The sequence below is a fragment of the Clarias gariepinus genome, chromosome 21, assembly GCF_024256425.1.
Source record: "Clarias gariepinus isolate MV-2021 ecotype Netherlands chromosome 21, CGAR_prim_01v2, whole genome shotgun sequence".
NCBI classification, from domain to species: Eukaryota; Metazoa; Chordata; class Actinopteri; order Siluriformes; family Clariidae; genus Clarias; species Clarias gariepinus.
Genome location: NC_071120.1, coordinates 22,764,868 through 22,782,500, shown reverse-complemented (window position 1 = coordinate 22,782,500; position 17,633 = coordinate 22,764,868). Strand labels below are relative to the sequence as shown.

The 17,633-nt window shown below is 37.5% G+C and overlaps 1 protein-coding gene across 1 annotated transcript in view; it reads left to right on the top strand.

Moving 5' to 3' along the window:
• The window catches only part of niban2b (niban apoptosis regulator 2b), a 49,668-nt gene that overhangs the window by 19,066 nt on the left and 12,969 nt on the right, over positions 1-17,633 (top strand). The window contains exons 4-6 of the mRNA XM_053480586.1: positions 1-51; positions 293-460; positions 14,473-14,588. The exon at positions 1-51 is cut by the window's left edge and continues 55 nt beyond it. Coding sequence (XP_053336561.1) covers positions 1-51; positions 293-460; positions 14,473-14,588 — 335 coding nt within the window. The remainder of the gene's footprint in view (positions 52-292; positions 461-14,472; positions 14,589-17,633) is intronic.

The window sequence follows — 17,633 nt, the reverse complement described above, 5'->3', positions numbered from 1 at the left end:
TGCTGATCTCAATGGAGAAGTACCTGGAACTCCTTGACACCAGCCTTCCTGGTATGAACTTTAAGCAACAACTCATGGGGAAATAATGTGTTTTTCTGTATATGATAGGACTTCACTGTTTGCAGTGGTGTTATTTTTGCACTACTGAGTAATGTTGAGGAAGGGCAATGAGAAACATCATCAATGGCCATATTCTATACAGTTTCAAACTTCATTATAAGGACATCTAAGTGCACACCTTAACTGATATTTTCATCCATTTATATTTGTGTGTGTTTTTTCTTTTCCCAAGATGTAAAAGCCAAAATGGGCAGCTCTCCCTTCCTGAAATGTGCCACACAGTTCCCGGTCATCCTGTGGCACCCGTACGCCCGGCATCACTACTTCTGTGCGGCCACGGAGAAAGAGCAGGAGAAGTGGCACGCCGTGTTTCAGGACTGCATCCGGCACACCAACAACGGTGAGTCGCTGGGCAGGATGATGCAGTGCGCTTAAAATACGCATGTAATGGAGACTTTTACTATGATGTGCCTGTTGATGTGCCGGTATAATGTCTCCTATGAGCCCCATGAGCAAAGCCCTTTTGACTGCTTTTTTGATTTCATCATAAGCCTTTGTATCTGCAGTGATTAATCACACAAGGCAGGCAGTTTATTAGGTGATGATGCTGGATTACGTTACGGGCCACGGGATCTTTTTGACAGCAACATTTTAACAGGAGGGAAACGTGATCATGCAGTAAAAACATTCCTTTAACATGCTGGAGAATAGAAGGAATTCTGTAGCTCAAGGCTATAAAAGAGCGAGCGAAAGAAAGAGAGAGTACATGATGAAGATGAGATTGACGTGTACCGTAAGCATGCAGGGACTGGGGCTTGTTTGAATCATCAACTCTAAAATTTTATGATGATGTTAAATTTTTAAATTGGCGTCTGGTTCAATTAAACATAAACAAATCTGGGATGCATTTTCATCATAAACTGTAACTATAGACTTTATTAGGAACATCAATGCGCCTCCTCGGTCAATCATGTGGCAACAGAGCGATACATAAAATCCTACAAGGGCAGTCCAATAGCTTTAGTTAAAGTTCACATCAAACATCAGAATTGAAAAAATGTGGCTTTGACCATGGCATGGTGGTTGTTGGTGCCAGGCAGGCTGGTCTGATTATTTCAGAAACATCCAATGTGCACCAGTCGGAGAAGCACAAATATACTGGTTCAAACTGGAAGAAATCAAATAATCGCATAATAATCCCCGAATACTCATCATGGTGAGACACGGAGGTTACAGTGGGTTGCAGGATCACCCAAAGTAGACAGATTACATTTTTTTTTACAATCCGTTCAGAGAGGCTATTTGAATTACTATAGACTTCCTGTTATGTTAAACCAGTCTGGCCATTCCCCTCTGACCTCTCAACAACAAGCTGTTTTACTTTGGTTTATGTTTGTCCACCGTTCTGTGCCACCTCTAGGGACTGAAAAATCCCAGGAGATCAACAGTTGCTGAAATATTCAACCACCGAGACCAACCACACAATGGTCACTGAAATCACACTTTTTATTCCAGTTTTGGTGTTTCATGTAATTCTTAACTGAAGCTTTTGGTAAACTGGAAGAAATTAGAAAATGAAATTATCCTGAATATCTTAAAATACGATTACAACAAACCAAAATATCAGATAAATAATCTTATTTCTAATCAAATATTGAAAAAAAAATTGAGCAAAAAATTTTGTTTTGTTTATTTCTAGGAATTTAGTCCTTGAAAAAAGCAAAATTTTGTACCAATAGAACAAGATTTTGTTTCGCTTACAGTTTTAGTTAAATTTGATTATGAATAAGCTTAATAATCGTATTTTTTTTTTTGATTGGTGTGAACATATTTCAGGATATTATAAATCGGTGTGGCTAGATTCAAGAACATTTTACTTGCTAAGAGATAATTATTTTGCTGTGTATTGCTGTATCTGCACGATTTAATGCCACTTTACTGCCGCGTTCTGCCTGAATAGATAACTGCCGGTGTACAATTCTAAAGACATGCACTGTACAGTACGTATACAGTTCCTTGTTAAACTGTTGTAGTTTTTCCATAAATATAATATTTTAGATTATAAGTGTAGCTGTAGGCGGGACTTTTGTTTGTTTCCAGCCAATACATTTAGAATAATATTACATCAGTTTGAAATCATTCAAGCTGAGATGAAATGGAGATAACTGCACAGCTCTTAAAACAGTCCCTAATGTAAATAAATATCAATCCTTTGAAAGATGTAAAATATAGGATATTATTATTTTTAAACATGGAATAACTGCATGGTGGGCGGGGCTTCTGAAAAACCAGTAAGACTACTGGCTGATATAAAGACAGACAGTGTTTTAAAACAGTGGATTTGGACAGTCGGTGTATTTGCATCTTTCAATAAGGTTAGAAATGATTATGATGCATGGGAAAGAGAATGGTTACCGTTCAGGAAAGCGTGTAGTATGCAAACCATCACAAAACGTCAACATTTCTCTCTGGCGTTCTTTCTCTTTCAGTGTTTCTCTCTCTATTCTGTATTAGCCGTTATGAAAGTGATCATTTTGTCTTGTCTAAACATGGTGTTGGGTGAATCTTGGCCCACTCTGTTGCAAGTCTTGTTATTGTTTCTGAGAGGCTTTTCTAAATCGCTTACCACTCGAGAGAGAGAGAGAGAGCTGACTGACGGCAATTTTTTTGAGTAACTGCATCATAACACGTCAACAAGCCCACACTTGTCAACTATAGCTCTGAATATCCAACTCGTTCCCACATTTTAATCATTCATTAGAATCAGTCACTACTTTTTACTTTGGAATATCCTGAAATAAAAACTGCCTTTTTTAATTTTTTAACGTTTTAGCTATTGTACCACATCCATATCAGAATTCATTAGTATTATCTATTTGAAAAGTATTTTAAAATGCATGAGGGGCGTTCATGTCAAACTGGGACTTTGTAAAACTGAATATCTGATTATACTGTATAGAGAAATGATCTATGTATATACTCTCATTCTGCACAAATCAAAGGTCCTAGTTTGACGTCTTTGGTTTTTAAACCAAATAAAAATGTTATTTGTCCCATACACAGTCATACACAGTACAATGTGCAGCGGGATGCTTAATTGACCGCTCGTGACGTTAAAAAAAGACTATTAATAGGAAATAAATATGAAATAAAACCGGAAATGAATTATGGACAATAACTTCAGCTAAGGAATGATATATATATATATATATATATATATAAAAACAAAATATAATAAAAACTTATCTGTACAAATACAAGAAAAAATATTTTATATATATATTTTTAAAAATATAATAAATATTTTCCCCACTGTATACACACACATATGTATATATATATTATGGGTTATATATTGTGCATATATACACACATACATACATGTGTGTGTATATATACATACTAATATATATATTTGTGTGTGTGTGTGTGTATATATACATGTATGTAATGTATGTGTATGTGTGTATATATGCACAATATATAACCCATAATATGCTGTTAATTTCATATCCAGTCAGCAACATATTCTACTGAATAGTACATTTGTTAGTTTTACTCAGTTTAACAACATATTATAATTTATAATTCGTCTCTGCATGTCTTCGTGAGCAAACCACTGCCTTGCATAAATGAGGAATCTCCCTCATCTCTCATCGTAACTGTTAGTTTTAATAACAAATATGTGCCTGAGTAATGAGCAGTATGAGCATGAGAGTAATGTAATGCAGTTTGCATTTTCACAACATGCTTTCTCACTAGTCATCAAGAAGATATTACAATACCGGATTTTTCATGCGAGTTCATTTTCACTTGAGTTTTGATTCAGAAAGATATTATCAACCAGTGAGCTCGGTGGTGTGGTGGTTAGCACCGTCACTTTGCACCTCCAGGGTCCGGGTTCGATTCCCGGCCAGGCTCGATTCCCGTCTCTGTGTGCATGGATGTTGCATGTTCTCCCCGTGCTGGGTGGGTTTCCTTCAGGTACTCCGGTTTCCTCCCATAGTCCAAAGACCTGCAGGTTAGGCTAATTGGCGTTCCCAAAGTGTGTGTGTGTGTGTATGTGTGCCCTGCGATGGCTTGGCACCCTGCCCAGGGTGTACCTCTGCCCCAAGCCCCCTGGGATAGGCTCCAGGTCCCTGTGACCCTGAACACAGGATAAAGCGGTATAGAAGGTGAGTGTGAGAGTGAGCTCGGTTGTGGCTGGTACTGCAGTAAATGATAGCAGGGATAAGCCTTCATGTGTTTCAAAAATACCTTGTTGTCAAATGCATTTAAAAGCAGGAGTTTGCGTTTTTTTGGGGGGGTAGCACCAAAAAAAGCGCCAGCACTGCCAAAGGGGGGTTGTTACGACGTGAGACAAAATACAAGCACTTGCTTTTTCGAGCGTTGTGGCTTACTGCTCTATAAATTCTAAACCTGTTTTTTTTTTTTTTCCCTCCTTCTCCACTCTGCTTCTCTGCTGGAGTTCAGATTCCTTCGTTCTGCCTGGGTGGGAGGTTACAGAGAAGGGAATGCACACTAGCAGTGGGAAGTGTGTGTGTGTGTGTGTGTGTGTGTGTGCACTGTTTTTTCTTCCCAAAAAAGGCCTGATCTGAATTTCCAGTATTTCTCACCACTTTTTATTCTCTTTTATTGACGTACAGGTTTTTTCCTTCTTTCCTAGCTCTCCTTCTTTCCACGTTAATGCATTAATCCAGCCAGCACAAAAGATGATTAAACGTTAAATGTGGTATCCTTTAAGTATCTGATCCTGACTCCTAACTGGATTTCACACTCTGATTAATCACTCCAACACTGCTACATGCTTATGTGAAGAGGATTAAAGATCTACTGGAAATATGTTGAAATGGAACCCAGAAAGGAAAGATCTCACATTTCTGTTAGCGGTTAAGTAACTCCGCTCTGACTGCACACACACACACACACACACTCTGAGGATCTGCGCCAACTGATCTGCACTTAACTGAAGGTGCCGTAAAGTGAGTGTGTTTGTGCAGTCGGTGAACGTCGGTTAGTTTTGCTCACCTCCGCTATCCCTTAAAGCTGACACACTTGATGCGACGTGTTCAGGCACAATTAAGGCAGCGCCATATAATTTAGGTCTAGTGGTTTTCCTCGGTGCCAACTCAGAGGAAGCGCTTTGTTTTTCAGACGTGAGTGTGTATGAGGGTTTTTTTTAAGCTAATCTCCATAGCACTGTTTGAGTTGTTTTGTATGACTAACGCATAATCATGACTATGTTCCTCTCACCCAGTGATGTCCACTTCCTTTTCTTCTTGCAGTGGTGTGGGTGTGTGTTGGACGATTAAGCCATAATTAAGTTCACTAGTGGGTTTTTGAGAGGTCATAAATACTACACACCTACTCAGATATGCAATAGTGTTGATGCTTTAGTTTGGAGGTTATCAGGTTAAATACAGAAGCCAAATGTATTGTGTTAAAGTTTTGGTATTAAGCCTATTATTATTATTATTATTATTATTATTATTATTATTATTATGCAAGAGAAACACATAACGGTAGCACTGCATGTTATTTCCTTCTCAAAGTCCAAAAATGAAGATTTGGCTAATTGGCGTTCCCAAATTGCCTGTAGTTTGTGTAATGTATGTAACCCATTAACCACCACCTACTGTAGGTTTTGGGTTCCCCATGGTGAGGCTCCACAGCACCTCTATGGGTGTGTTGTGGTGTGACACCAAAACATTGGGTGCAGTAGGTTGTGGGAGGGTCGGGCACGTCTGATGGTTGCTCGATTGGATTGGCATCTGGATAAGTTAAGGCTAATGTGTGCTCCATTGGCTTTTCTGTGGCTGGACTTTCCTCTCTGTTGGCATAGATGATCCTGTCGCCAATTAACCCTAGTATATAATTGAATAATTAAGGTTATGAAATGCACCTGCTGTTAGGCTTTGGTGTTCGTGTTGTTTGTGATTGTTGTAAACCTGGAAAAGTGAATGCTTTCTTAGGAATTAGTGACAAATTATTGTCATCCTTAATGTTAATTGAATTAATTGCACAAAACAAAAACAAAAAATCTCAGTTATTACAGCGCTGTTGAGTTCTTAATTCTGATTGGTCAGATTGTGTAACTTAACTAGCGTACTGTATTCTTCGTCTTCGTCTTTCGGCTGTTCACTTTCAGGGGTCGCCACAGCAAATGATCTGCCTTCATCTAACACTATTCCCTCCATCCTCTTCTCTTATCCCAACTAACTTCATGTCCTCTCTCACTACATCCATAAATCTCCTCTTTGGTCTTCCTCTAGACCTCCTACCTGGCAGTTCCAACCTCAGCATCCTTCCACCAATATGCTCACCATCTCTCCTCTGAACATGTCCAAACCACCTCAATCTGGCCTCTCTGACTTTATCTCCAAAACATCTAACATGGGTTGTCCCTCTGATGAACTCATTCTTGATCCTATCCATCCTTGTCACTCCCAAGGAGAACCTCAACATCTTCAGCTCTGCTGCCTCCAACTCTGCCTCCTGTCTTTTCTTCAGCGGCACTGTCTCTAAGCCGTAGAGCATCGCTGGTCTCATCACTGTCATGTACACCTTTCCTTTCATTCTCGCTGATACTCTTTTGTCACATAACACACGTGACACTTTTCTCCACCCATTCCAACCTGCCTGTACCCACCTCTTCACCTCCTTTCCACACTCTCTGTTGCTCTGGACCGTTGACCCTAAGTGCTTGAAGTCCTTTACCTCTGATCCCTGTAGCCTTACCGTTCCACTTGGGTTCTTCTGATTCACACACTTGCCTAACCAAAGTAACCCAATTTCCACCAGCACCCTGTAGGTCAGCAGCACCGGTGGCGGTCCTGTTAACCCAGGCCACGACCAATCCGGTATGGAAGCCCCATCAATGATTCACATGATTGATTTGGCAAATGTTTTACATCGGATGCCCTTCCTGCCACAACCCTCTGCATTTATCCAGACTTGGGACTGGCACAAGAAGAAACTGGATTGTGCTCCCCTATGGCTAAATTCCTATGTATACTGTATAGGGTTCAAAATGGAGAACTAAAGACAGGATGGTAAGGGAATTAATGTTTATAACAGTCATAGTCTGAGTTACAACAGGAGCGAACGTCTTTTGCCGATGTTCTACAACATCACGTAATATATTCTATTCATTTATAGTGTGTGTTTTTGTTTAAGTAGGAAATTGGTAACCTGGTAACATTGATAAGCTGCTGTGGAATAAGATGGATAAAACACTCGATGATGTTTTTATAACAGCATGCCCCATCATATTTTAATTCCTTATACAGTATGTCCTTTTACACATGCATTTCATTCACTTTTAAAATAATTAATTTAATACAAAATGTGCACATACCTTGCATCGTGTCCAGTAATTGAATTTCCCCCACTAAATTTTGCTCCATTGTTGTCATAAATGTTTTTTTTTATAGCAGAAAGTAATGTACAAATAGAGATTAAGCTTAAGTATAAAAAGGCGTATAAAGAATTTCTAATCTAAGATTTTTCACCCTGCATTGAAATCTAATCGGACTCTGAGTTTCTTAGATATTCCAACCACAAAGTGCATCAGAGCTTATAGATAAGCCTCTGTAGGGTTCTTTTATCTTAGTATACACTCTGCGTGCTTTAAGGACACACACAGACAAAAAAAAAAACTAAATTAGTAGAGTAGAATAGTAGAGAATTTTTAAATGTTTTTTATTTATTTAAAAGTGTGAAAGACATGAAAATGAATTGAAAAGTTGATTTATCCTGACACGGTGGTGATGATGATGATGGAGTCATACCATTAAATGCATGGAACATGTTTTATGGTGCGCCTTAAGCTAGTATGGTATTAGACGAATACAGCTGTGATGAGTGACGCTTATTGAAATAAATGTGGGATAAACTCGTGGGAAGTGTAGTTGCAACAGATAAATGAGTATTGAGTGGGAATTTAATAAGGAAACTGAAAGCACGAGTCGGGAGAAGGGTTAATTTTTGAGTTATGCAGGTCAGCCCACAGGTCTGTGTGAAAAATCTGCACAACTGCACGACTCCCCCGCTTCTCTCTTTAAACACCCGAATACAATGCGTAACTCAATACGTGAAGTACACGCAGAGGAATGTGGCCGTATCAGTCATTCCAGTGACATGGCTGGCCTGGGCTCGACTTTCTCAGCGGCTTTTCTGAACTGAACAAGGGGTCGTATTGCTGGAATGCATGAAGCCTTGAAAAATATGCAGGCAGAATGAAGGAAGGTACATCTGTGTACTCAAAGGATTGTCCAAGACAAGCACAAAATAGCAATCATGGTGGAGTTTATATACTGTACTGTATGTGTATATGTATATGTGTGTGTGTATATCTGTATGTGTATATGTATATGTGTGTGTGTGTGTGTATATCTATATATATATATATATATATATATATATATATATATATATATATATATATATATATATATAAATACGGTATATATATGTATATACAGTAGAGATAGATAGATAGATAGATGTATGTGTATGTATTTACGTATTATGGAAATTATTAATGGTGGAATGGTGTGGTGTGGACTATAATTTTCCTCCTCTTATTTTTCAGCCATTTTTCAATTATTACATTTTTACTTAAAGGTACAGTGTATTTATTTACATTTATAGTTGCATTTAATGTTGCTCAACAATCCTGTTATCCGCTGTTTTTTACCTGCTTCTCAATAAGACAGAATAGCTGTTAAAGATAAAAAAAGTATTTTCTAACACATGGTGAAAAAACGTAAGGAAACAGAACTCCTTACAAAATTTTAAATAAAATTCATAATAATTTGACCCTATCAGTGATCACACACAGTTTTATAATGTTTACACTGTATGAACATCTGTCGTACACGTCTCTCTGTATGTATGTTGTTTCTATAGAAATTATAAGGTATTAGAACTAGGGAATTAATATCCTAAAGTTAAAATTGTGAAAAATGAATGAAAGTTTAAAGTGGAAAATAAATCAAGAGCTTTTAGTTGGTTTGCAGTCAGAGTTGACACTAACATCACAACTTCGTTCGAGGTGCAGTCTGTCTGCACTGGGGTCTGAATAAAATTTGGTATGTGAGGGCAATTAATGATTAATTTCTCATGCGGTAAATAGATGTGTATCTGTCTTGACCCGACAGCTGCAACACATCAAGATAAAGTCATCCAGCATTTAGGAGGAATGTTTTCCTACAATAAACTAGTGATTTTTATTTTATTAAATTTTTTTTTTAATCCTCCTTGCTCCAATTTTCCACCAACTTATTTAAACTCTTGATGTTTGTTTAAGATTTTGCAATTACTTATATAGTATGTTCATTATGGCACAATTAACACTGATTCAGTTATATGAGGGCTGTACTGAATGTAATGCAAAAGTGGGCATAATGTTTTTTCTAAACTGACGTAGGTTCTTCAGATTGCACAAGTTAGTAGAGGAACAATTCCTCTTTACAAAAGTATTACTCACCCGAGTGTCCATCACAAGTGATGCATTTGTGGCATTGTTGAACTCTCGAAACCTCTTACAAAAAAAATCCCCTTTTGTCTCGGTGCAGTTTCCTACTGCACTACAGAATGGTGTTGGAGAGGACACCACTGACGATACAATGTTTATACATGGATGAAAAAGTTTAAAGAAGGGGAACCGGCATTGAAGACAAACCATGCAGAACATTAACTGTGACAAAGGGGATTTTTAAAAAGGATTTGAAAGTTGGGTTCAATGATGGCACAAATGCACTGCTTGTGATGTTGAGTAGTAACTTTGCACAGAGGAGGAGTTACTCGATCAGTATGTGCAGTTTGAACATCCCATGTCTGTTAATAAATTTTTTTAAAAAGGTATGCCTCCTTTTGCATTACTTGCAGTACATCTCCCATATGAACACCTTATAGGACCTCACTATTGGTGCATATCATATAGTCAGAATGGACAAATGGGGTTATCAAATCAGCCAATGATGTCAACAAAGAAAGCCATATGTTTTCCCATTGGGAGTTCTTAGTGCGAAATTTCGTATTGTGAAACGCATTATATCATAGGAAATAATGTAAATGCAGATAATGCGTTCCAGCCACCCAAAAACATTACCAATATTACCAATTTTCAGTACTATAATCATATTTTTTCATATAAAAACAATCCAAAACATTTAGAAAAAGAGATGTAAATGAAGTAAAATATAAAATAGACATTAAATCTTACTTGATCTTACTTGATCTCAGATCGGTAATAAGCATTTTTTTTTATTATATCCATAAATTGTATCGCTGGAATCGAAAAGAATAGAAATGTGTGATTATCTCCCGCTGTCCAAAAGCATGCTGATGGGTACAGTAGATTGTCTCCTGTAATTTGCGTTTAGGTGTGTATCATGTATTTTCACTTCACACCCGCTGGTCCTGTATACCATATCCACCCCGACGCTTATCAGGATAAGAACATGTGTACAGCTCTTTATCAGCTTTACAACCTTTTGTTCGTGTTTGTTGCCGGTGGGATTAAACAGGCTAATATCTGTACTTAGTAACAGGAATTTGCTACTGATAACATGTGTTTTAGAAAAATTCTAAATAGCACCCATGCCTTGAACTGTGTATGAAGAAGAAGATAATACTGACCCGAAAAACAAGGTGTACAGAATGCTGTGACGGTGAAGGTTTCAGATCCTTTTGAGGAGTTTTCTATAGAGGAAGGGTTGTAAAGTGATGGACTGTGGTCCAGATGTGGACCGAGCAGTGTGATCTAGTGAAGCAGAAACAATAAATAGTTACCTTTAATTTAAACCAAACGTTATATTTCGTTTTATCCATTTATAAATTTGTATCAAATTCTTGCAACCTCTACATGTCTTGAGCCACATTTCTTAATTATAAATTTAATTAAATAATGTAGAAAACCTCATTTCCCCTCTCGTCTGTTCCAAGCACTCAGCATTCCACTGAAACTGGTCAGGTACTGGGACTGGCCTGAAAATAAGAGCAAAGAATAATCCTTCAGGAAGCCTGGAGAGCTATTCATTAAGATTACATAAAAAAAAAAAAAAAAGTCTGTTTGGAAGCACTCTTTGAAGACATAAGGTGTGGTTTAAGACTTTAGTGTATATTATTTGCCTTTCGTATGCTAACATGAAATAAAATGTTTATTATAGCATAAATAGAAATTTTCGTTTGTATTATTTATAATGTTTATAAATTATTTTTAGATCTACTACTTGATTCCTCCGGGTACTCTGGTTTCCTCCCATAGTCCAAAGACATGTAAGTTAGTTTAGTTGGTGTTCTCAAATTGCCCATAGTGTGTGAATAAGTGTGTGTGTGTGTGTGTGTGTGTGTGTGTGTGTGTGTGCGCGCCCTGAGATGGATTTGCGCCCTGCCTAGTGTACCCTCCTGGGATAGGCTCCAGGCTTCCCGCGACCCTGAATACAGGATAAAGCGGTATAGACGATGAGTGAGTGAGTGTAATACTTGATAAAAATCTATATATTTTAACAAATATTGTAAGTACTTTTTTTTTTTTGTTGCATTGACCGTTTGTACAGTGGCATGACTCTTACACCTACATACTTACACCTACACCTAAATACTGTAGGAATACTGTGATCTAATCTACAGTATTCAGCTAAAAGCAGCTCATTGGACAGATGGTTGGTTGGTGGATTGTTTATTTACCCTCTCTGGTCTAATTGATTGATTTATGTTTTAATTTTTTTTTTTTTTTTTTTATTGTTTTAAATATATAATGTATTTAGAACAGAGGCTAACCCAGCAATGGTCAATCCTGGCAATGTAAAATTGTCATTTTAGCTGTTTAACTGTTAAATTTTGTTAGCAAGTAATTGGACTGTTATAATATTTACAAAAAGTCACTCAACCAGAGTCATGATTTCTTCTCCACCCAAAATCTGGGACATGGTTTGCTGCCATGCATGACTGTACGTGCATGTATACACATATACATACTGTAGGCTCTGTGTGTGTGTGTGTGTGTGTGTGTGTGTGTGTGTGTGTGTGTGTGTGTGAACTTCCTGTCTACACCACTCGAAGCCCCACACCCAGCCCTCTTCCAAGTTACTTCCCCTCTTTGTCGTATGTCAAACACACACACACACACACACACACACACACACACACACACACACACACACACACACCTATCTAGCTATCTACATAAAATATATACATTATATGTTTGTGTGTATATATATATACATGTGCACAATCATAATATTCTCTCTCTTTCTCTCTTTCTCTAATATATATATATATATATATATATATATATATATATATATATATATATATATATATATATAATTACACACACACACTATTATGTATACTACACGCTATACACTATATTGACCCCGCGAGTGTTTTAATTATGGATATATATTTGCTGTAACCATCAATCTACACAAACAGTTGAAACTTTAATCAACATCTGTCTGTTATTTATTATCTAAAACTCTCAAAAGCTGAATTTGCATGTAGAACCGTGACTGTGTTTAGCTGATAATTCCACATGGCAGCCACAGAGGCAGCAGTTCCCACAGCTGGAATGTCCTGTGGTCATGCCAAGTGGTGTTTTTTTAGTGTGTGTATGTGTGGGTGTGGGTGGGTGTATGTGTTTGTGTATTTGTCTGCACATGATTGAGTGAGAAAGAGTTTCACTTTCGGCTATTCACACCAATAAACGTGTGCGTATACCATCACTCTTGCTTCTCTTTTTTGGTCATTTCTGGGAAGTCAGCCGCAACCTGTTTGAAACGGTGCCCTGCTTGCTATTCCCTAGACACTACATAGTCAGGTACAGCTAGAATAGAATGATTCCTCTGGGATCTTTTTTTTTTTTTTTTTTTTAATTGTGCTCAAACAATGCACAAACAAAGCAGAGAGATGATGTTTTGTAAGAGAGTAATACAGGGATCATTATGTGATGGTGTATCGTTTAAAGAAATAGTGTGGACATTGGATCCTCAAAGGGCTCCTAGGGCGGTTCTACTTGACCTGCAAGAAGTCACAGATCATATCCATAAGTTCATTATGGGTCAGCGCTTTAAATGTCTATTCCATTTAGAAATCTAGCATCTCACTAGGGAACGCTTTATGGGTTAGGACTTTATTACGGACGCTTGAAATGACTTCTGGCAGAGAGAGAGAGAGAGATTTTTGTAAACTGTTACAAGCTTGTTTTTCCCCATAAGCAGTGCTAGCTGGAGAGCATTTCTGCTGATATGGGGGGAAAACGGGTCACATGATGCACTGTGATCATAACAACGCTCTTACCAGTCCTCGATAGATCATAGCCTGGTATCTACTGTAGATTGGATTCGATTTATTATTAAAAGTAATTAACTGATTAACTAACATTTCCTATTACAGATTAAATAAGTGTACAAGATATATATATATATATATATATATATATATATATATACAGTATAACGCTGGTTATGATGCTTTTTTTTATTTTCCTTTGGAGACCATATGAGCTACATATTTAATCGAGACAGTCATACTTGTATCATGGCACATGAAAAATATTCAAGTTATTATTTTTAGTCATAGAATTGATTTTTTTAAAAAAGGTTAAGAACTACTGGTAATATTTTTCTTTTCATCAAGTTAAAAAAAAAAATTTTTAATAAATTTTTGTAACATTGGAAACAAAATATTTGTAGTTCATTGTCTTTTTTCCCCTTACCCCCTAATTCAAGAACTTATTTGGTCAGGGAGCAAAAAAAGTACTTGAAGTCTCTCTGTGCTTTAATTATTTAAAAAAAAGGGAAAAAAAAGGATATAAATCCTGTATTGTGGTATGGGTTGCATCCAAACAACCTGACATTCTTGTATTTTAGATGTAGTCCTGAGGAATAGGTCTCCAGGCTACCTGAATTACTGTCATTTTTGTTTGTTTAAGACCTATAAACCATTTAAGCATAAGAAAAACCATCTAAACATGTGGGATGAACCAGTGAGAAACGAGTACAGATGATGAAAGATGATCAGGCGGTGATTAGTCTACTGGTGATGCCGAATGCTGAGCGGTTGGGACAGACGAGAGGGGAAACGAGGCTGCTGCTGAGATTGTTGCATTAAATTGTATCTTTAGTCACTTTAGGCTCAGCCAGTCGCAGTAAAACATTTCTATTTTTTTAATTTAGTTTAATATGAAAAAATCAAGGGTTGGTTTAAGACTTCAGATACAGAGATACAACTTCTCCTAGTGCATAAATTAATAAAGGTGTAACCCCAAACTCCAGGACAGTACATAATAGCACGCTACATAGTGAAAAACACAACTGGTCATTTTACTTGTAGAGATAACATTATTAACATCATCATCATCTCATTCTGACCCTGTTGCTTTCCACATTTCCTTCTCAGGCCTGTCAGAGGAATGTAAAGTTCAGACGCCAGCGTTTACAGACGCAGTGCGACTTTATCGTCAGACGAACGGCCAGTACGGCACCTGGGACATGATGTGTGGCATTCCCTCCCAGGTAATATACACAACCCTCACACCAGGTTTACTATAGTTTATGTTCATTTTTAGATTTTTTTATTTTTTTGCAGTTTTTTGTTGTTTTATTAGTTTTAAGATTTGATTGTGTTAAATACGTTTATCTTACATTTAAACGGCCATTTCTGATGTTTTAATTCCAATTTTTTGGAAAGATTACTGTACATACCACTATTAATAACAACAACAATAATAATAATAATAATAATAATGTTATTGGTATTTTTATTATTGTTATTATTATTGTTGTTTTTGTTGTTGTTTAATGTTTAGGAAAAAAAGGTTACTATAATAAATATTTTATTCATAAGTAAGTAGTGTATTTAATATTGCCCATATGTTTAATTGAGGGGGGAAAATGATATATTTTTTAAACTTTGATTTGTTAATATCTAGCCATGGTCACATGCTGTTGGATTGTAACGTTGAACATATTGAGAATAAGAAATTGTATTTATTCATTAATGCTAATCATTTTAAAATATTGATGTCACTGTCGCCTCATATTTCCAGGGTTGAGAGTTCAAGTCAAAATCTTCCCCTAAAACATTCACTTGTTTTATTGCCAGGTCTAATGAAGGTTACAATCCTAAAAAAAAAAAAAAAAAAAGTAAATACAACAGCAGGAAATAATAAATTCCTACATTTTTAAATCTTTTTTTTAAATTAGTTAATTATGCGCTTCATTTTTCAACCTTGATTAAAGCATAGCGTTGTGTAACCACTATGTCCAGTATGTATGAGGTGGAGCAGTAGCCAGGACAAACACATTTCATATCTTGGGTATTCGTTTTTCATTCCTGGTTTCAAGATAACGTGCACAATGCCACAGTTAAATACTGTATCAGGATTGTAATTTAAGTTGCTAGCCAGGATCAAATGCAGTTCACCAGCACCGGGTTTGGTGACAAAGAAAATGTTATAAGGAATGGAAAAGAACGGTGTGTAGTTGCGTTAATATTCGGCGCTGACGGTTAAAGCTTAAAATAATCTGATCAGCTTTAATGTAACCAGTGATATTAGTATTTCAGGTTGAAGCCCACATACAGTGGGGCAAGAACTTTTGAGGTTTACCCACAGTATGATGAAAATTACAGACCTCTCTCATCTTTTTAAGTGGGAGAACTTTTTGGTTCTATCATTTGGTGGCTGACTACATACTGTTTTGCCCCACTGTACTGTACTTGTGTCTGTCTTTCTGTACGGCAGAACTATGTCTTATTTATTAAGTTACCTTCTACGAAGAAATCAAATTTTGTAAGGTTGAGTATCTTACGCCTTGTTTATGCCAAGTTGTAATTGGAGAGTGAATTACAAATAAGAAATAGAAAAAAGTAGATCAGATTGTCTTTAAACGACTTCAGCGCTTTAAAATTCACTTATCACTTCAGCGCTGTTATTTCAGTTGTGAAATTTAAACTTTTTTTTTTTTTTACTTTTTTAGACTGACTTTGAAATACTGCGAAAGTTTCATTAAGTTCTGTCGAGCGGCCGATTTAAGACGCGCCCACAGTTTGATGCATGCGCAGTACACTTGCGGTTTATAATCTGTCACATAACTGCTCATAACTGCCAGAGTTCCATTTAATTCTGTCCAGCCTGGTTTGCATGATGCTTAATCTGGCTGGACAGATGGACGGGGACAGACTGAGAGACTGGCAGGCAGACAGACAGGTGGAATTGTTTTCAAGACTGGTTTCAGCTCCTCCAATGAATGTAATGTAAAGATATTATTGAAAAAGCGAGTTCTGACCAACATACAGACAAACCTTTTTTTTTATTTTATTTTATTTTTTTTATTTATTTGGATTTTTCCAATTTTCCCCCCTAATTTAGTCGTAGCCAATTCCTCCCCGTCACTAGGGGGCTCCCACATTAAGGCTACTACTACCACTCAGCCGGGAGGGCCGAAGACTATCACGTGTTTCCTCCGAACCGCGTGACGTCAGCCGACTGCATCTTTTCGGACTGCTCGCTCACGCACCGTTAGGGGCGGAGTAACACACTCGGAGGAAAGCGCTAGCCGCTCCTTCCGCGTGCGCAGCATCACCCGGGGTTCGAACCAGCGATCTCCGGATGATAGGGCAAGCACTTTACCACTGCGCCACTCGGAGGCCCCAAACCTTTTTTTTTTAATTATTATTATTATTTACATAGATAAATAAACTGTTAGCTAGCTTGCTATACATTATTGCAGGTTAAGTAACTACATTTCAGCCTCAATTTTCATGCAACCGGTTTTATCCTTCATTCGATACCGTTTGCAGTTCCTGACTTAAACGGCCGTCTCAAGTTTAGCGGTGTGTACTTTTTTTTTTTTTTTTTTTTTTACTTAGACAACCGCCTCGTTCCCTCCACATTGCATTCATACTTAACCGTCTCTGTTTTTCTGAAGGAAGGAAGGGTAAGAGGAGGTCATTTCACTCAGAGTGCCATAAATCAAGTCATAATGGCCTTCAAACGAATGTCATTACAGCTTCTAATGAGCCGCTTCAAGCAGCACAGTCTTCGCTCAGAGCTCTGTGTGAAGCTCAGTCGGAGAGATGGCGTGCTTTTATTAAAAGGGCGTGCCGCACCGTTTAGCAGGAGGTACCCGGGTAATGTGTTTTCTCTAAACATCATGTGACACGCTGCCTTTGTGAGGAGAAGTGAAAGTTGTTTTAGGTTGAGTCATTTACAGTCTCTTTTGTGACAGCTTCCCCACACAGCACTGACCTAATGCCTAATGGCACACTTTGAGCGAGAGGGTTAATTATAACCTACTTGGCTGCTTTGAGCTGCGTTTCCCCTTTATTGTGCAAAGGCTCCGTTTTGGACACGTTGCATGATTTGTAGTGGGTAAAAGAGAGCCCGAGATCCCTGCAGGCTCTTTTCCATCATGGGCAGGCCTGTAGACAAATCTGCATTTGTGGGTGAAAGGTGCGTTCTCGTGGCTTTGCGAAATGAATTGTTAAGTGTGTAAGTGTGTCTGTTTATGATCTCTTGAGACATATAAGGACGTGACATTTCCCCCCATTATTATGTG